The following is a 20,936-nucleotide window of genomic DNA, read 5'->3' on the forward strand; positions in this document are numbered from 1 at the left end:
CAGGTACCATTTGCCTGCTGACTAGACTTCTGTGCATGCAGGCATGTTCCTGTTCACAGTCTCTGCCCTTGGGGTCCCTCTCCCTGGAATGCTCTTCCCCCCTAATTTCCCCTGGCTGGTTCCTTCTTATCATGTAGTTTTTTTGTGCAAGATCACTTCCTCCTGTAGGCCACCTACAGTCCCCACACCTAAAGTTGCCATACAGCTATCTGTTAATCAGTTTAAATCTACAACATAGCACTGACCACTAGCTAATTCTTTTCAAGTTCATTATCTGTCTCTTCCTTCTGAAATGCAAGCTCATGAGGGGGAAGACCTGTCTTATTACCGGGACCCTAGGCTTAAAACAGTACCTGGCACACAGCAGATATCTGGCATTTATTTATTGACTTAGCAGGTAGTAACAGTGGCCCTAGCTATCCAGGCTCCTAACAGGGCATTTCTTAGGGTGACTGACAGGTCTAGAGCAGAAGATTCAGGGCCTCAGGGCCTTGTGTTTATACCAGCAGCACAGCTATGGTATGTGGTCTGCTCCTGGAGGATGCTTTGCAGCCACAGGTTCTACGCAGCTGCTGGTCAATCCTCTGAGTGTGGTCACCCCCAGCCTTTGGGAAAGGCAGCACAGAACATTCTTTCATAAGCACAAAGTTACTGAAAGGCTTGGACAGGATGGCAGAGCTCAGCCCACCTCTCCTTATCAGCTGGGTCACTCAGGTGAAATCTGAATTTTCTTTTTATGGTTAAACTCAGAAATGTAGGTCAAATTCTAGCATATCAATTTCCAAGTGTTTTATTTTTATATGTATGTGTGTGGGACTAAGTGTATGTGCATTTCATGTGCCAGAAGATGGCATCGGATTCCCTAGAAATGGAATTACAGGTGGTTCTGAGCTGACCCATGTAGGTGCTGGGAACCAAGGCCAGTTCCTCGCAAAAGCAGCAAGTGCTCCTAACCACTGAGCCATCTCTCTAGCTCCTTAATGATCTTTTAAAATTTAGATTTTAAAATAAATTTTTTGAGATAGGGTCTCATGTAGCCCATGCTAGCCTCAAACTCCCTATGTAGCTGAGGATAGCCTTGAATTCCTGGTCCTCCTGCCTATTATGCCTTCACTTCCTGAGTGCTGGGATTACAGCTGCCACTGTGTCTAGCAGGATGTTCAATTTTTTGAAGATAAATTCCATCCAAATAAAGATGAAGTTTCATTACAGCCTTTAAAAATGTCAACATCACTGGTCACAGTGGCATATACTTCTAATCCCAGCATTTGGGAGGCAGAAGCAGGGGACTTGCTATGAGTCTGAGGCCAGCGTGTTCTACATAGTGAGTTCAGCCAGCCCAGGGCTACACAGCAAGATTCTGGGCTACATAGTGAGATCCTGTCTATTAAAAAAAAAAAAAAAAAAAAAAAAAGGCAACGTCATTAATAGATTAGAAACAACACCAAGAAGCCAGCTACGGTGGCACACACCTTTGATCCTAGCACTCAAGAGGCAGAGGCAGGTAGATCTCTGAGAGATGGAGGCCAGCCTGATGTACATAGTGAATTCCAGGTCAGTGGGGACTACAGGGAGACCCTGTCTCAAAAAAAACCCAAACAAAAACCAAACAAACAAAAACAACACTGAGGTGAAAAAACAAATCTAATAATAGTGAAATACTGTTTTCTTCAAAATACTTGTTAAATGTTTTTTAGTACATTGGTGAACAGAATTGTGTGCCTAATTATCACTGAAATAGCAAAATCCCATGTCTGTTGTAGCCAGTCTGTCCATTAGGGAGATGGCAGCTTGTTTGACGGGATTGTTTTGGGTGAAAGGGGATGCTGGGACCCAAACCCAAGGCCTTGCACACACAAGGCAAGTGCTCTTCCTCTGAGCTACATCTCTACCCCAACAGTATTCTCTTTTATCCACCATAATGAGATTTTTACCTGGGGATTAAAATATTTAAAAGCTCAATAAAATACCAAGAATTCAGGTTTATGTGGAAGGGGACAACTGTGAGGTCTCATTGTGCAGGACCAAGTGACAGGACTGGGTGGCCTGTAGAGTGGTACATAGCAGCATCATCAGCAAATGAGAGTGCCTGGAATGGCACCCCCTGTGTCCTCAGTGCAGACTCACTTCCAGCCTGGGGAGGGGAGGAAAGGGAGGCACAGATGCCAGGCTGGGCTCTCCACTGCCCCCTGGCCTTCAGGGAAGAGAGCCTTGGCAATACTGACTCAGGGCTGGTGAAGTCTCTCTTCCATGATGAATCACTGTCATCTACCAAGATCACATCCAGGGCTCCAAGTCCAGGCACAAAGTTCTGTGTGCCTAAGGCCAGAGGAGGGTGCTGCAACCAGTTCTGCATTTACAGACTGGGCAGCTAGGTGGGCAGTATGTACACAGTGTTAATGCCTGCAGAAGGGCTTTATTTTCCTTTTATTTCTACTCCTTCCCCCCAATATCTCCTTAGGATCAAGCATTTGAGATGAAACTCCCATCATAGAGGATGGAGAAGGCAGAGGGGACCTGGAGTCCTCTCAGGTCTCAGGGTGGCTGGGTGGGTCCTGGAATGCTTGCACACTCCTCCTGCTTGCCTGTGCAGCCTGGTCAGAACCTGTGCTTGGGTGCAGGCACTCCCCAGGAGAGTCTGGTCTGGAGGAAGTGACACTTCAGATAAGGTAGCCCCTTCTGTGGCCTCCTTTCCATTTTGGGGAGGAGTGGGGGGGGGGAGACGGGGAGGGGAGGGGGAAGAGACAGGAAGGGGAAGAGATTCTCACCTGCTCAGACTGAGGCCAGCACAGCCAGCCCTCTCTGCATCCTTGAGCTCTGTCCACAGCAATGAGAAGCCAGTGCCACTCAAAGCCATTCTCTGTCCATACCCATAATACTGGGAAAGAAAACCCAAGTTTTGTTTACCAAAATATCTGTATTATCTATAAACATTGACCTCTAATGAGTCACTGATACTGGAGGTGATGACATCCAGCAGCATGCAGGCATGTGGAAGGTAGACAGCTTCAGCCCACTGAACCCACAGTGGGACACGTGTCCCGAGTGGCACGTGGGAAGAGTCATTTGTAAGGCCTCAGAAACCTGGACACTTTGGAACGTAGCAGCCGGATGAAAGATCTTGGAAACATCTCTCGGGACTCCTGGGCTGTATACTTGAAATAGTTCTGGGGGTGGGCCAGGACATCAAACAGAGCCTTGATCAGCTTCTTATCCTAAAGAGAACAGAATTTTTGTTACCAGGCCAAAATAGTCAAACCTCCTGACATTTTGCAAATGGAACCATAGTGACCCAGTATCAAACAGTAGGCTATGATTAGCTGGAAAACACATTGTGGAAACTGCTTCCTCTGATTTTTATCTTCTTTCCAGTTTTAATTTTTCTTAATTGTTGATAATAAGTATGCATTACTTTTATAAAAGAAAATTTAATATACAGAAAAATTTTTTTCTCAACCAGATGAGATATGACAGAGATTTGGAGAATAGGATTAGTGGTACGGCAAGTATCACTTTGTTGATTACTTACAAGTATCTAAAATTTGGTGGACTTTGGGCTTGAAGCATAAACATGAAGTTAGGAGGGGGAGTGTAGTGGGAGAGGTCTAAGAGGAATTGAGTTGGGGAAGGGGTGAATATGATCAAAATACATTGTATACAGCTGGGTGTGGTGGCTGTAATCCCAGCACTTGGGAGGCAGAGGCAGGTGGATCTTTGTGAGTTCAATATCAGCCTGGTGTACATAGTGAGTTCCAGGCAAGCTGGGGCTACAGGGAGACCCTGTCTCAAAACAAACAAACAAACAAACAAACAAAAAACCCCAAAATACATTGTATACATGTATGAAATTCTCAAAAAATAAATCATATATTATAATACACATCTGTTCCTACAATTTCACTCAACAACACTAAAGACAGAAATCTAGTATTTAACCAAATTAAATCAAAGGAAGGGATAAAGCTGGCCTTGAGCCCCAACAGGCTCAATGTCTGAAAGGCAGAGTGGTACCTGGGAAGCTCTGTAGTCAACAACACCCTGTCTGCTGAGGCAGACACTCACCTTCAGTATTTCCTGGTGGTTCTCAGATGCATAGAGCCTGCCGTCTCGAACTATGTCTTCAATGAGTTCTTGGTAGTCTTCTGTTGGAATAAAGGACATGTTTTGCTTCTCATAGTTTAGTTATATCCAAATTGTCCTTCCATTTTTTTTTTAACTTAAAAAAATTTAATTTATATTTTTAATTTTATGTGTATGCATGTATTGCCTGCATGTAGGTAAGTGCACCCATGTCATGCAATGCCCGTGGAGGTTAGAAGAGGCTGTCAGATCCCCTGGAATTGGAGTTATGGACAATTGCTAGCTGCCATGTGGGTGCTGGGATTCGAACCCAGGTCTTCTGCAATAAGTCAGTGTTCTTAACTGTTGAGCCATCTCTCCAGCCCTGTCCTTCCATTTTTGATTCGCTTCTAAGCAGTCCCCCTTTGATGGGCTGGTACTGAAGGACAGTTAGCAGAGCACCACCACAGCCTCCCAGCACCTCTGCTGAGCCAGCATCTGCTCTGCCTTTCTCCCCTCAGTTCAGTGCCTTCTGTGCCTCCAGTCAAGACCCATCCTACCACACCAGATCCTTCTTCCACTCCAGACAAGACACATGCCAGTGATTCTGCACTCTTTCCTACACAAACATTTCTCTCTCTTCTGGTCTTTCCCATCAGCGCCAAGATAAGCAAGTTATGTCTCTGATCTTTAAAGATGCCTCCCTCAACTGCATCTTCCCTTCCCTGCCATTTTCCACAGCATTGCATCATTTCTCTCTTCTCTGTTGAAGCAAAACTCTTCCAGAGAATGGTCAATACTCACTGTTTCTGAGTTGCTTTTTCCTGTTCTCCTAAACCCAGTCTAATCAGCTTTGCCCCCACCTACCACACCTTCAGCAATGACCTTCATGCTGTGTGTCCCAATGGTCAACTCTTGGTCCTCACTCCTCCTCACACATCAGTGATATTTGACCTGGATGGTCACCGCCCTCTTCATCCAGTTCTCTCAACTTTCAGAACATTCTGTCCTTTGGTTTTCCTGTTGCCTCACTGGCCACTCCCTGGGGATTCCTTGCTTTTCTCCTCCTCTGGCCTTTTCCCATAGTAGGGTCTCTGCTCTCTGTGCTTATCTCTTCTTACCTATACTCACTCCCCTGTGAGCACACCCAGCTTTCTTTCCCTCTCTACCTACACCTGCCCTGCCCCCACCTCTGTCCTTGCATTGTATAAGGTGACCAAACTTCTTACTCATGAAGCAAGACTCCTCTCCTTTATTTAAATGGGCTAGGGATGAAGGACTTGGCTCATGGAGAAAGAAGAAAGCTCTCTTCCTGCTTTCTCATTAGTGATTTTTTTTTTGTCTTGACATACGCATTAGAGTGCACACAGTATTCCTTCTCCAAATGTAATCTCATCCCACTTTGAAGTCTGACCTATGAAGTCATAACTCAGATAACACAGATGCAGAGCACAGTCCTTTCCAAAGCCCAGGCACACTAGAAATGGCCTCTTTGCATGCGTACCATGTACCAAGAAGCCATACAAATTATGAGAGCATCCTTGAGAAGGTGCGGGAGATGCTCCCAAGAAGTTTCTTCAGTATTTGACACATGTACAATATCATTGCTACTATTAACATGGCCCCTTTCTCCTTTATTTTAGTGAGTATACAACATGAGTAGGTATGACATCATGAGACAGGACCCTGTCTCAAAACACAACAAAAAACAAAATTATGAGAATATGTTTTTATTTATTCATTTAGTTTTAAAATAGGGCCTCATATAGCCAGACTAGCCTCAAACTTGCTATGTAACCAAAGCTGGCCTTGAACTCCTGATCTACCTAAGTATTGTCATTATAGGCACCACCATAATTTTTCTTATTGCATTTACTTTTGCCCTTCTTATTTTTAAATTTTAATCCTGTATCTTTTTCAGTGTCTGGATCTTGGAGAAGAGGCTCTTTTTACAATGGAGTGTACCATTAGAAATGTATTCTGGTTGGGTGTGGTGGTGCAAGCCTTTAATCCCAGCACTGTGGAGGCAGAGGAAGGCAGACCTCTGTGAGATCAAGGTCAGCCTGGTCTACATAGCAATTTCCAGGCCAGCTGAGACTACAGCGAGACCCTGTTTTGCCAAAACAAAAAAGAAAGAAATGTGTTCTGGGGGCTGGAGAGATGTCTCAGTGGTTAAGAGCACTGGCTGCTCTTCCAGAGGACCTGGGTTCAGTTCCCAGCACTCACAAAGCAGCTAACAACCAACCATAACTCCAGTTCCAGAGGATCTGATACCCTCTTCTGGCCTCCATGGGCACTGCACACACATGATGCATGTGCACTTACTCATATGCAGGCAAAATACTCATCCACGGAAAATAAAAATAAAAGACTTCCTTAAAAAAAAAAAAATAGAAGAACCCAGGCTCTGGAGTTCCCACAGCCTGGGTCATCCCAGGTCTGTAACTTTGGACTGGTTATTTAAATCTCTAAGCCCGAGTGGCCTCATCTATAAAGCCAGGCAGTGACCATGTCTGCTTCCTGGGGTGATAATGAGGTATGTGCCCTGTAAAAGGCAACGTGGTGCATACCTGGCACTCAGGAATGCTCAGCATCTGACATCATGGCCCTTGCCCTTCTCCAGCTGGGGGATTTGTCTGTGGCTGCCTCACCTGCTTCTTCCAAGTGTGATTTCTAGTCTTCTGGGTGTGGAAAGCAGATATCCAACTGGCTTGTAAGAAATACTTAGAAACAGACTCTGAGTGAAGACCAGAGAGGCTTCTCTGCAGCCAAAGAGGCCGCTTTCAACTATTTTCTGCTGTGACACATGCTCGATACATTCATGGGCTTAACCAGAGGTATGTATAATTTCCGTTGGTCTCAGCTACAATATTTTGAGACAGGATCTTATGTAGCACAGGCTACTCTCAAACTCAGCAAGAATGACCTTGAACTTCTGAACCTCCTGCTGGGATTTCAGGTGTGTTCCACTACACTGCAAATGTGCATGTTAAATCCTAATTCAAAAATTAGATGTACGGAGGTTGGAGAGAAGACTCAGCAGTTAAGAGCACTGGCTGCTGTTGCAGAGGACCTGGGTTTGAGTCCCAGCACCTACATAGCGGCTAACAACAGACTACAATACCAGTTCCAGGGGATCCAATGCCCTTTTCTGACCGTTCTGAGCATTGCACAACATGGGTGCACTCACATACATACAAATAATGCACTCATACACATAAAATAAAATAATTTTTTTATAAATAAAATTTTTTTTAAAAATTAGGTGTAGGGGGCTGGAGAGATGACTCAGTGGTTAAGAGCACTGGCTGCTCTTGTAGAAAACCCGTGTTTGGGTCTCAGCACCCACGTGGCGACTAACAACTGTCGATAACTCCAGTTCCAGAGGATCTGACACCCTCTCTGGCCTACTTGGGCATTGAACACATGTGATGCACTAGGGATATGGTTCAGTATTAGAGCACATGTTAGTATGTGCAAGGCCCTAGATTCAATCTTCAGAAGCAATGAAGAAAATGGGCTCTGAGATGGTGAGTCATTAACACGAGTCCTGAAAGAGATAGAGCTGGATGCCTGACTCCAACAGCCATGTTCTTCCCACCCCACTCAGTAGTATCAATCTTCAAGGATTTTCTAAACCAGTTTTCATCCCCACAGTAAGTAAATGCTTGTTTAAAATGGGGGCCCCTGTGAGTCAGCCCCATCCTTTGCCTCACTCTGCCTGTCTGGCTGAGCAGACATGCTTGTCAGCAATCTGCCAGCTGGCTCAGAAACCAGTTCCCTTCAGAGCAGAGCAGCCTTGCCACAGGCTGCAGCCTGAGCCTCACAGCCCTTCCTTACCATCGTACGTCACATAGGGGACCTGAAAGCCTCTGGCACTGTTCCCTTCGTTGGACTTAAACTGAATCCACAGCTTCTTTGACCTGGAGGTGAAGGCGATGGGGCGTTCGTAGGTCTGGCAGGTTTCATATGTGGTCACTGAATTGGATGAAGCTGCCAAGGGAAATTGGAGACGTGGGGTTCAAGGGGTGTCATAGAGCTGGCTGACAGGGAATGTGCATCTTTGCCAACACTCAAACCACATGATAAATTAAGCTCAAGAACTTTTGGGCTGGGGAAGCAGTTCCATTGATAAAGTGCTTGCCTTGCAAATATGAGAATCTGAGTTTGATCCCCAGAACCAACATTTCAAAAAAAGTCAGATGGAACTGGAGAGATAGCTCAGTGGTTGAGTACTTGCTGCTCTTGCAGAGGACCTGAGTTCCAATTCCCAGCATCCACATCAGGCCTCTCACAACCACTTGTGACTCTAGCTCTGGGGAAATCCAATGCTCTCTTCTGGCCTCCTTGGGAACTGCATTCATGTGCACACACACACACACACACACACACACACACACACATGCACATTTACTTAAAAAGGAATACATAAGTAAATTTTTAAAAAGTCTGACACGATGGTAATACACTTAGAATCTCAGCATTGAGGACACAGAGACAGGTGGGTTCCTGGAGTTTGCTGACTAGCTAGCCTAGCCTACTTGGCAAGTACGAGGTCAATGAGAGACCTTATCTTAAAAAGTAAGGTGAATGGCATCTGAGGAACAACACCCGAGGTTGTCCTCTAGCCTTCACACATGCCCGAATACATACCTGCAACCTGTGTACACTCAAGCACACACATATACACACAAAATAGCTCTCAGGCTTATCCTAACAGTGGAAAGTCATGGAATAGATTTAGTTGAGAATTATACTTTACCCCAAGGAAAGGCTAAGCCTGACCAGCCCTTGACTGGGTAAACCTGCACTTGACTTCAGGTATTTTAACCACTAAAAATAATTGCCATTTTGCTCTTGAACTCACAGCAGCTGTGAGTCTTTGTACAAAACTGAGCCTGTCAACACTCCATCATGGAGTGGGGAGGGGCAAATGAGTGTCTGCCTCCCTCTCCCTTTCCAAAGTTCTATAAAGTTAATATATATAGTTAATGGTTGCTGGGGAAGAGACATTTTCTTCTAACCACTGGTGAGGTGCCAATATTCCTGTAAAAAAAACCTCTCATTCATGCTGTAGGTCAGAGAGAGACAGAGAGAGAGAGAGAGAAAGAGACAGAGAGAGACAGAGAGAGACAGAGAGACAGAGAGACAGAGAGAGAAACACTAGTTAGAAAAGGAAGGGGATTAATGAAGGGTTATAGGATCAAAATACATTGTATACATGTATGAAAATGTCATAATAAACCCATTATTTTATATAAATAATACATGCTAGTACGTTTTTTTAACGAGTGGCAAACATTGACACGGCTCCTTTCTAAGTGCTTTATAAATCCAAACTGTTTTAGTTCTCCTAACACCAACCAGGAAGCACCTGTCATTTCCCCGACCTTACCTTCAGAATGTCCACCCAAGATCACAGAACCAATAGGAGGTGCATCTGGGATTGAGCCCATTGCAGCATTGCCATGGAGCTGTATTGATGGCAGCATCCCTTTATGGGCACCAGACCCTGAGTCAGAATATCATCCAGGGGGAACAATGCAGAGCCAGCCCTACGGTCTCACTGGCTTTCTGGGTCGTGATGGAGGGGCTCCACCTCACTCAAGTGAACAAATAGGGCAAGCCTGACCTGCAGGGTCCCTGCTGCTGATCAGCATGAGGCCTCCCTGTGTGGGCTTAGTGACAATTCTATAAACTCATGTTCTATCTCTGTTCTACCATAGAGGTGAGAGTCTAGGTCTACTCCTTACATTTAAAGCCTCCCAGCTGGCCCTGGAAAGTAAGGAAAGCCAAGAGGGGGTGGGGAGGGGGGAGAGAGAGAGAGAGAGGGAGAGAGAGACGCACAGGTTTTCCGCATCACCAGGTAGTCGCCACAGTCATCCTCTATGGGTAGAAAGATCTCGGGGACCACGATCAGGATACGGCGCTTAGGGGGTGGGTTGATGGTCCAGGTGCACTCCATGTTAGCTGGGTAGTTCCCGGGGTAGTTTGGGGATTCAATGTATCCAGTGAAGTCCCCCAGCTCCCCTCCACACCTTCTGTCTGAAGAGGAAATGCCATGAGTTAAGAGGGCAACACACTGTCATCTCTACCACAGACACACTGCAAGGGTGACTGCTTCCCTGTTACCATAGAGGACATAGGCAGGGCCACAGCACCATCTCAGAAACTCACACCCCCTCAGAGCCTCTGTGGGAGCCAAGCAACACTGACTCCCCAAAGTAGACCACCTGTTTCTCATTAGCCTGAAGACAACAAGGTCAACAAATTTAGTTTTTACTATTTTGTTTACAAGTTTATGTGTTGAGGGAATGTGACATAAAAGCTCTAGGTCTGCCACAGTGGACAGAACACAGCTTACTGCTCACTAGAGAATATTTGATGAAGACTTTTTTTTTGGCATTTTTGAGACAGGGTCTCCCTGTAGCCATAGCTAGCTTGGAACTCACTATGTAGATCAGGCTGGCCTCAAACTCACAGAGTTCCACCTGCTGGATTAAAGGCATGTGCCACCATGCCGGGTGACCAAGACTTTTAATGAAGAAAAGACAAATGCCGGGCGTGGTGGCCCATGCCTTTAATCCCAGCACTCAGGAAGCAGAGGCAGGTGGATCTCTGTGAGTTCAAGGCCAGCCTGGTCTACATAGTGAGTTCCAGGACAGCTGGGGCTACAGGGAGACCCTGTCTCAACAAGACCAAAAAAAAAGACAAGTACTTTTTTCACTTTCCTCTCTGGTTAAAGCCATATATATTTTTAATTATTTATTATTTGTATGTATATGTATGAGTGTATTTATTGCCTGCATGTATGTAAATGCACTGGTGCCGTGCAGTACCCATGGAGGTCAGAAGAGGGGGTCAGATCCCCTGGAACTGGAGTTATGGGTTGTTTTTAGCTATCACATGGTGCTGGAAACCTGGGTCCTCTGCAAGAGCAGACAGTACACTCAACCACTGAGCCATTTCTCCAGCCCCAGAGCCACATTTTGTTTTCAAGTGGAGAAGAGTTCTGATTAGCTATTGGTTGACACTGGGCACACTGCATCTTTCCCTCTGACACCAAAAGAGCTCATAAGTACACACTCTCCTAAGTACACACTCATAAGTACACACTCATAAGCACACACTCATTGCCTCAGTCCTATTGTCAGATGCTGAATTCCCTGTATGTCCCCCAAAGATTTAGGGCTCAGAACTGAGACAGTCATTATCTTTAAGGCACTTACTCTGATATGGTTGTGCAAGAGGCACTGAAGCCGTAAGTTTTGTCTTCTTTAATTATAACCAAGAGTTAGCAGTAATTGTAAAAAGAAAAAGAAAAAAAAAAAAGGCTTCTCTTCTTAGAAGATGGGGAAGGGAGAGTCATTGAGGAACTTTCCTCTGGGGCTCCTGAGGGACAGCCAGGGACCAGGGAGTGGAAAGACAAATGATAGAGTGGTGTCATCTTGGTATGAGGAAGAATTCCTCTCATGGAAGGCAGTAAGCTTGCTGTTATAGAGGGTATCCAAGAACATTTTCTGTGGCTACAAATCCATTGAGATAGAGAGGAAACTTAGATCTGGAGTTGTAGCTAAGTGGTAGAATACTTGCCTCACATGCATGAGGCCCTAGGTTCAAATCTCAGTACTGCAAACAAATAAACTAGACAAAGAAACAGAGAGAGAAAAGTAGGTAACTTTCCAATCATAAAATTCCACTAATTCTCTCAACCCTAAGCTCCTCCAGTTTGGCAGGGTTTCCTTACTCACCTGGACTGTTGTCTTAAAGATACACCATTAGCAGGCTGGGTGTGGTGGCACATGCCCTTAGTCTAAGCACTCAGAAGGCAGAGGCAGGTGGATCTCTGTGAGTTCAAGGCCAGCCTGGTCTACATAGTGAGTTCCAGGCCAGCAGGGGGAGACCCTGTCTCAAAAAAAAAAAAAAAAAAAAAAAAAAAGGTATGCCATTAGCATATTATTGGGGCCTTTACAAGAGAATTTTATATATATAATAGGTCAGGGAGAAATACCCACAATAGCAAGTCCTTAAATGATTTGCACTCCCATCCCTATAAATACAGATCAGATTCCTTAGCATGGATTCAAGTCCTGCCTTTCTGGCCTACCTGCTCTTCTGTGTTCAAGCCCAGGGTCTGCTCCCAGAAGGCCTTTTACTTTCCTAAGCCTGGGCCCCTTCAGGGGCTGTCTGGGGCATGAAGCTCCCTCTCACTCTACCCCATCCTCCTTCCAGATCCTCTAGAGACCTTTCCTCTGCAGCCCCCAGAGCCTGGCTCCCAGCAGCCCAACCAGGCTGACCTAGCAGGATGCCAGGCACAGGGAGGCTCTCGAACAATGCATATTGAGCTGGGCTGAACTGAACTTACCCCCCAGGGAAAAGTACAGCTGTACATATAGAGAAGGGGTTGGGGTAGGGCTCAAGGGCAGAGTATGCACAGTGTCATAAATCCTGGGTTCAATCCCCAGTACCGCACATATAAAAATATAAAAAAAGGTGACTACTCCTGGGTCATAGCTATTGTCCTCATGATAACAGCTGAAGAGACTGTGGCCCTCCTCTCCCGTAGAACTGGTCCACAAAGCTGTGAGCGGGACTAACAGCATGCACATGGTCCTGAATGAAGCCGGGACCCCCAGTTGCTTCCTTATTCCCTGTCCAAATCAGACATTTGCCCTCTAATCCAGACTGTGAAAAGTCTGAGAAACCTACTTTTACACTGTGTTATGTTGGTGGAGCCATCAAAGTCTGTGGTAGTATTTCCTGGGCAGGAAACACAGTTATTCTTTCCAAATTCTGGCTGGTACGTCCCTGATGGGCAACGAATACATCGGTGCGTGGTGGTATTGTAGAAATGTCCAGGTGAGCACTGAACTGTGAGGAAGAAGGCTATTTTTAATCACATTTCAAAGTTTGTGAAATAAATTGTTACGCCCAAATGAAGTAGTGCTTTTCTGACAATCTGGGATTAATCAACACTTAATTCCCTAGACAGCCAGTGTGAGAGAGACTCGGGACACTGAAAACATGCCAAGGAGCACACAGGATGCACGTGGCTCAAAGCGTTTATGGTTCTTTGCAGGCAGCTGTGGTCACCTCTGGTCTTCCAGGTTATGAATCCTGAGGGTACAGATTGAGGCTGACTTTGGCTTCCTGAGAGAGGTAGGAGAGTAGGGCTCTGGAGGGGTTAGGACTGAATCTGGGGGAGGCTCTAGGCCAAGACACTGAGATACAGGAGGACTGGGGTTCAGGAAGTCTGTGTGCAAAACCTGCTCATCACTCATTTGTTCAAGGTCAACCCTGTCTGAAGGGGCCAAGAGACTTGGGAAGACCTGAAGCTCCTACCACAGGAGCATCCTTTATCAGACTCTTACGGCACTCAACAGAGAAATGGCATTCTAGAAAAGGGCAAGCCAAGTACTTACCTCTGGTTTCACAATCCTGGAAGGAAGTGGCTCCCAGATGTTTGGTAGGAAGACCTCCTCCACATGGAAAGCAGAAAGTACGGCCCACTTCAGGCTGGAATGTGCCCAGGGCACAGAGTTGGCAAGGGGTAAAGCCATCTGAAGAATATTCACCAGGTTGACACAGGCCTGGGGAGGAGGTAATAGCCCTGGGATGAGTGAGGCTCCTCAGGGAAACCATTCCCCACCTCTGCAGATGAGAACAGCCTGAGTGAGGCCTGATACGCCCCACTGACCTTGGCTCCCAGCTCAGTGAGAAGCACGCAGGCAGCCCCACTAGGAATGTCAGCAGGGAGCAGGTGAGTGCCCAAGGTTTACATACAGCCTAGTGCAAAGATGGGCACTAAGGAGTCATGTGTCATCTGCTTCCAGTGTGGGAAAGGCCCAATATGTCTAGCACCTAGGTCTGCATTCTGCCCAAGGGATACCTTGTATTGGGGGCGGAGGGTGTGAATGAGAATGAATCTCTGTTCTGGAGTCAATCAGACACAGATGTCTATCTACCCTCACCTAGTGTGGTGGTGTGAATGAGAAATTTCCCCCATAGGCTCAAGTATTTGAACACTTCGTATATGGTCCCCAGTTGGTGGCACTGATTAGGGGCAGTCATGGGATCCCTAGAAGGTGTGGCCTTACTAGAGAAAGCAATCATGGGGTTGGGGGGCACTTTGAGAATTCATAGTCTCATCCCCCTTGGAATTTGCTCTCCTATTTCCTGCAAGTACTTGAAGATGTGAGCGCTCAGCTTTCTGCTCCAGCCGCCTCCCACCATGCCTCCCCTCCCAAGACAACTCTTATTCCTCTGAAATGTAAGTCCAAAAACCTGTCTTCCTTCAATATGTTGCCTTGGTCATGATGTTTTATCACAGCAACAGAAAAGTAACTAAAACACTTAGTGAATTTCATGAAGATCTAAAGAATCTCCTGTTTCACCTCCTATTCAGTTCCATCTCCTTGCACTGAGTTTACCTCAATTTGTCTACCAAACCCAGCTAACCCAGAGCACACAGAGGGACGGAGTGGCATTAAGCCATGATTCATTTTTCCCCCCAAGATTTGGAAAGGAAGTACAAACATTAATGAAAGATTCTTTTTTTTTTTTCCGTCTTTTTGAGACAGGGTCTCCCTGTAGCCCCAGCTGTCCTGGAACTCACTATGTAGACCAGGCCGGCCTTGAACTCACAGAGATCTGCCTGAGTGCTGGGATTAAAGGTGTGCACCACCACACCCAGCTCTTTTTTGTTTTTTGAGACAAGGTCTCACTTGCCTTGGCTGGCCTGGAACTCTCTATGTAGACTAGGCTAGCCTCAAACTTACAACGATCTGCCTACCTCTGCCTTCCCAGTACATACGCTACCACATCCAGCCTCAATGAAAAGATTCTTAAAAGCACTTATTTGTTCCTTCCAAATTAGCTTGTCATTGGCAAGATGCTATGAAAATTTATTGTCTCCTGCAATCCCAACCATATCCCATCTATTCTTTTATTTATTTATGAGATTTTGGTGTTTTTCCACTTATTTATTGATGTTGTTATTTGACAATTTCATACATATATCTATATAATGAATGCGTATATACAATGTATTCTGATTACTCTCACTCCACCATCCCCAGAAATGCTCCCCACCCCCACTCCCAACACTATCAGTCCCATTCCCAGATTCACGATTTATTTTGTCTTGTGATCTATTTTAGTTTAACCAGGGTCATCTGTATGACCATTGGATTAGGCCTGGTGGGGTCATCAACGGGTACACGAACGACCAAAGGCAATGGTTCTCCTTTCTGAATCTTTCAGTAGCAAATAGTTCAGCAGTGAGGGGGTAGGGCCCCTTGAGTCCCCCATCCATCATACCTGGCTGTTAACAGGCCCATTTTTGTTTCTGAGATAGGGTCTTATTTAGCCCAGGGCTAGCCTTGAACCTGATGTGGAGTTCAAGATGACCTCAAACTCCTGATCATCCTGCCTCTACCTCCCAAGTGCTGGGATTACAAGTGTGCATCACCTCATCCATCCTCCCTCTGTTGATCTAATGCTCTTCTTTGTAGCCATAACTTGTAGATAAAATGGCATTTAAAGAACATACACAGGGCTGGAGAGATTGCTCAGTGTTTAAGAGCATTGGCTGCTCTTGCAGAGGACCTGGATTCGATTCCCAGCACCCACATGGTGGCTAACAACCATCCATAACTCCAGGTCCAGGGGAATCCGATGCCTTCTTCTAACCTCTTTGGGCATTGTATAACATGGGTGCACTTACATACATACAGGCAATACACTCATGCACATAAAATATCAAAAGGAACATACATACACACAGGAGAGGAGTCTGAAGCATGTTAGACAAGTTCTGACTCTAAATCCTCCACTCCTGCCTGTGTGACCTTCAATGGATCAAGTCACTTTAGCTTCACAAAGCTGTTGTAGTGCTATAGACACCTCATGAATAATTCATGTCACATATTTAGCATGATGCTAAATATTATTTAAAAATTTTCCTGTCAAGACAAAGTCTCATGTATCCCAGTCTGGTCTCAAACTCGCTCTACAGCGAAGGATGACCTTGAACTTCTGATTCTCCTGTCTGTACCTCATATGTGGTGAATTATAGAAGGTGGCTAACAACCATCCATAACTCCAGGTCCAGGGGAATCCGATGCCTTCTTCTAACCTCTTTGGGCATTGTATAACATGGGTGCACTTACATACATACAGGCAATACACTCATGCACATAAAATATCAAAAGGAACATACATACACACAGGAGAGGAGTCTGAAGCATGTTAGACAAGTTCTGACTCTAAATCCTCCACTCCTGCCTGTGTGACCTTCAATGGATCAAGTCACTTTAGCTTCACAAAGCTGTTGTAGTGCTATAGACACCTCATGAATAATTCATGTCACATATTTAGCATGATGCTAAATATTATTTAAAAATTTTCCTGTCAAGACAAAGTCTCATGTATCCCAGTCTGGTCTCAAACTCGCTCTACAGCGAAGGATGACCTTGAACTTCTGATTCTCCTGTCTGTACCTCATATGTGGTGAATTATAGAATTATAGATGTGCACCATCATGCCTGGTTTATGCAGTATTAGGGATACATGCATGCTAGGCACATACTCTACCAACTGAGCCACATCCTCAGCTTCATTATTTCTAATTTTCTTATTGCTACAAATGTATCTTTTTTTTTTTTTTTTTGGTTTTTTTGAGACAGGGTCTCCCTGCAGCCCCAGCTGGCCTGGAACTCACTAGGTAGACCAGGCTGGCCTTGAACTCACAGAGCTCCACCTGCCTCTGCCTCACAAGTGCTGGAATTAAAGGTGTGCGCCACCACACCCGGCTATAAATATATCTTAATAAGGTCACATACAAGGATGAAATAATGTGCAAAAGTCCCTCTTTATGAAGCATGCAGTTGGCTATGGAAGATCCTAACAAGCCATAGTTATGGTAGGAGTCACACACTAAATCAGATCTAATTTTAAAGCTAGAAATGGCTCTGGATTTAGTTTAGAGTCATTTAAATGGGAACTAAGGCTTGGAACAGAAAGCACTGGAAGGCCACAGGGCAGCACAGGGTGGGGGGTCTGGCACCCTGCCTTGCCCCCCAGTTAGAAACTGCCACTCAGATGATCCCTTCCTCTGGCCCCTGAAGGAGCCATGCTTTTCCAGCTTACTGAAAGGAAGACATTAATAATGTAACAGCTAGGAAAGCAGCCCACAGAACCTGAGTTTAGCTTCAAAGTTAACATTTTATGGCTAGTAAAAACTCCACAGAGAAGGTGCCAGTTTCAATAAAATAACCTGAAGCATCTGTTTTCAATTTAAAGAGCTGTGGATTGAGACCAAAGCTGAGAGTCCCTATAGACTGGGAGATGGTTTGCAGAAAGTGAAGAAAGTATATAATCATAGCATTTATATTTTTCTGCCAATGTATTCTTCCCCATCTTTTGGGGGTTTTTATTATTTTTGTTTTATTTTATGTACATGAGTGTATTGCTTACATGCATGTAAGTGTACCCATGACATGCCATGCCCACAGAGTTCAGAACAGGGCATCAGATCCCCTGGATCTGGAGATATAGATAGTTGTTAGCTGCCATGTGGGTGCTAGAAATCGAGCTGGGGTCTTCTGCAAGAGCAGTCAGTACTCTTGACCACTGAGCCATCTCTCCAGCCCCCCATCTTTTTGTTTTTATTTTCCTTTTTTAAATATTTTATTATTTTTATTTTTGTGTATGAAAGCATTGCCTGCAAGTATGTAAGTGCACCTGTGTTGTGCAATGCTCACAGAAGTCAGAAGAAGGTGTCAGATCCCCTGGAACTGGAGTTACAGATAGTTGTTGGCCACCATATGGGTACTGGGAATTAAACCCGGGTCCTCTGCCAGGGTGACCTCAAACTCACTATGTAGTCAAAAACAACCTTGAATTCCTGATCTTCTTGCTTCTACCTCCCAAGTACTGGGATTACAGGTATATGAGCCCATGGCCAGTTTATGTGTTACTGGGGATCAAACTTGAGGCTTCATGCATGCTAGGCAAGCACTGTACCAATTGAGCTATACCCCCAGCCCATTCCCCATCTTTATTCATTTGCTTGTCTGAGCCTCAGCCCAATGTGTCAGGTACCAACCCAGGCACTGGAGAACTAACAATGAACTCAATATGGTCCCTAACTATAGGAAGCCCAAGATCCAGTGCACATCATGCAGGGACCTTGAGATACCTTAGTCTAAACAGTGATGCTGGAGACTAGTGGAGTAAGACAGGGAAGACAGCATCCTTACCTCCACATTCAGACATGTTCCATGATTCTGAAATCTTCAGGGCCCCAAGATTTTCTGGTCTTGGGCATGGTTCACAGGTGACTTGTCCTTCCTCATTTTGGAAGGTTCCATTTGGACATAAAATGCAGTGTTCTTGTACTCCATCATAATACGTCCCAGCCCTGCAACTGACTAGCCAAACAGGGAATAATCTGGTCAGTGTAGAGTCAGAGGCTGGGGAAGGATGATGTGAGTGCTAGAGATGAAAGCAGCAGATGGTGTGAACCACACTCTCCCACGCAACCCCCAATGATGAAGTGTGCACTGCCTCCGATCCCTATCCCTATCTCCCATTTGATGCACTTATAGATCTGTCTCTCCCTAGACCAGCAGGGGGCCTGGATTATAGGAGCCTTACTTATTTTTGTAAAAGAAACACTCAAAGGTGAAGTGTTATTAAAACAAAACAAAACACTTTGGGGCTGGAGAGATGGTTCAGCAGTTAAAGCAATTAAAAGCACAGGTTGCTCTTGCAAAGGACCCAGGTTCAAGTCCCAGCATCCACATGGCAGCTAACAACCGTCCATAACTCCAATTCCAGGGGATCTGATGCCCTCTTCTGACCTCTGCAGGCATTGCACAACACAGGTGCACTTACATTCACGCAGACGATACACTCATACACATAAAATAAAAATAAAAAATACAAAAAAATATAGTTGAAGCTGAGGGACCTCAGTTGAGCAGTCACCTCTTTGTAATCTCTGCCTGCCTGTGAAAATATTTTTTAAAAATTTATGGATCACCCTGTTTTACAGAATTATCAAAGGAACACAAAGGGGAAAATTGCTCATTGAACATACATAGGTTTAGCATTGGGAAAAATAGAGAAGAGGGTATTCCTCCTACCCACTCTGTGTGTGTGTGTACCCTGGTAGTACTGGGGATTAGATCTAGGACCTCACACATGCTAGTCAAGCACTCTACTTCTGAGTTACAGGCTCAGATCTGAGGAAAGTGTTCTTAATTCTGTCTGGCAGTATTTTGGAAGTCTTCCTAGAGGTAGTCACATTTGTGTTAGGCCTTAAAGGATGCATAGGATAGCCCCAAGTAGAAAACCTGCCAAGTCATATAGATTCTTGCACGACAGAAGGAAGAAAGGCAAGTTGAGGATAGATTGCAGAAGTTCTTGGATAACAGACATTTGGATATTATTCTTGGGGGGAAGGCACTGGAAGGAGAGGAATATGATCAGAGGCTGTTTTTAAAAGCTCCCCCTCCAGCTGCTGGAGTGGGTAAGGTCTCAAGGGTCTTATAAAACAGCACTTCAGATTTGTAATAAAATGCATTCCAAAGCATAAACCCTTGTAAGTGTTCTTGAAAGAATAAGCAATAAGGAAATTCATAACTGTGCTTCTTAAATAAGTCAGTGCTAGTTAAATAAATGTTTCTGATGGTGCTGGCTAAAGAGGGATTTATGCCCTATTTTATAGTATGAATATGAAGTCAAGGTACCAGGTTTGACTCCCTGTTTTAACACTTAAACATCCTGATAGCCATCTAAATAAATAGCTTCTCTATGATAGCTAGCATTCCTTGAGTACCTACAATATGTACAAGACACCATGGCAAGAGCTTGGCCTGCATTACCTCGTGTATTCCTCAGCACAGCCCTAGGGAGTTGGGTGACATCATTAGCTCCATTTTACAGAAACAGATACTTGGGGACACTAAATAATGTGGTTTGAGGTCCCACAGATAATTGTGAAATATGTCTATGGTGAAACTAAGAGCTTTGAGTTTAAGGGTGGAAAGGTGGAATGGAAATATAATTCAAGACTTTACCAAGGATGGCTATAGGGCCAGGAGAGTTTGACTGCAACAAACACCTTTTTTTCTACGTATTTGCCAGGAACTAGAAAAAGACTCACAGAATGAAGCTAACTATTATATATCGTGAATGTTTGCAAGGGGAAATATTTCTTTTCATCCTATCGTATAAATGGCAATTCACTCACATATGTAATCACGGGGTTAAACATGCTAAAAATGTCATCAATAATCAAAGCTTTTATTACTCACTTTTCATTAGTCATTCTGCAAATATTTTTAAAATGAGGCTTTGAAATCAGAATGAAGATATGTCATATTTCAAATGTCATTTCTATAACTAAATGCACTCAATCAATAAGCTCCATACTCATTTCTAAAGTTCAATGCTTTTTGTATTGTTTGGATTTTCTTTTATAATATTCATGTATTGTTTTATATGATTTTGTAATTTTTTAAATTTTTAAAAATTATTTTTATTTAATATGTATTAAATAAATGCTCTTTCCTGGATGTGTGTAAGTGTATCCATGTCATGCAAATCCCATGGAGGCCAGAAGAGGGCATTGAATTCCCTGGAACTGGAGTTTCAGACAGCTGTTAGCCACCATGTGGGTATTAGGAACCAAACCTGGGTCTCTGCAAGAGCAGCCAGTGCTCTTAACCACTGATTCATTTCTCTAGTCCTTAATTTTGTGATTAAAAAAAAAATTTGTGTGTGTGCATGATTTTTTTTTTAATTAAAAACTTAAAAGTAGCCGGGCATGGTGGCACACGCCTTTAGTCCCAGCACTCAGGAGGCAGAGG

At 44.6% G+C, this 20,936-nt stretch overlaps 1 protein-coding gene across 3 annotated transcripts in view; it reads right to left on the minus strand.

Moving 5' to 3' along the window:
- Nucleotides 1-2,396: 2,396 nt before the first annotated feature.
- Nucleotides 2,397-20,936, minus strand: part of Scube2 (signal peptide, CUB domain and EGF like domain containing 2) — a 79,784-nt gene continuing 61,244 nt past the window's right edge. For all 3 annotated transcript variants that reach the window (XM_017803264.2, XM_029556318.1, XM_029556319.1), the window contains 7 exons: nucleotides 18,321-18,491; nucleotides 13,482-13,649; nucleotides 12,769-12,930; nucleotides 9,907-10,104; nucleotides 7,900-8,052; nucleotides 4,063-4,142; nucleotides 2,397-3,215 (listed from right to left, as the gene is read on the minus strand). In XM_017803264.2, coding sequence (XP_017658753.2) covers nucleotides 3,063-3,215; nucleotides 4,063-4,142; nucleotides 7,900-8,052; nucleotides 9,907-10,104; nucleotides 12,769-12,930; nucleotides 13,482-13,649; nucleotides 18,321-18,491 — 1,085 coding nt within the window. In that variant the 3' untranslated portion in view covers nucleotides 2,397-3,062. The remainder of the gene's footprint in view (nucleotides 3,216-4,062; nucleotides 4,143-7,899; nucleotides 8,053-9,906; nucleotides 10,105-12,768; nucleotides 12,931-13,481; nucleotides 13,650-18,320; nucleotides 18,492-20,936) is intronic.

Source organism: Nannospalax galili, unplaced genomic scaffold (genome assembly GCF_000622305.1).
Source record: "Nannospalax galili isolate Female #2095 unplaced genomic scaffold, S.galili_v1.0 scaffold44, whole genome shotgun sequence".
NCBI classification, from domain to species: Eukaryota; Metazoa; Chordata; class Mammalia; order Rodentia; family Spalacidae; genus Nannospalax; species Nannospalax galili.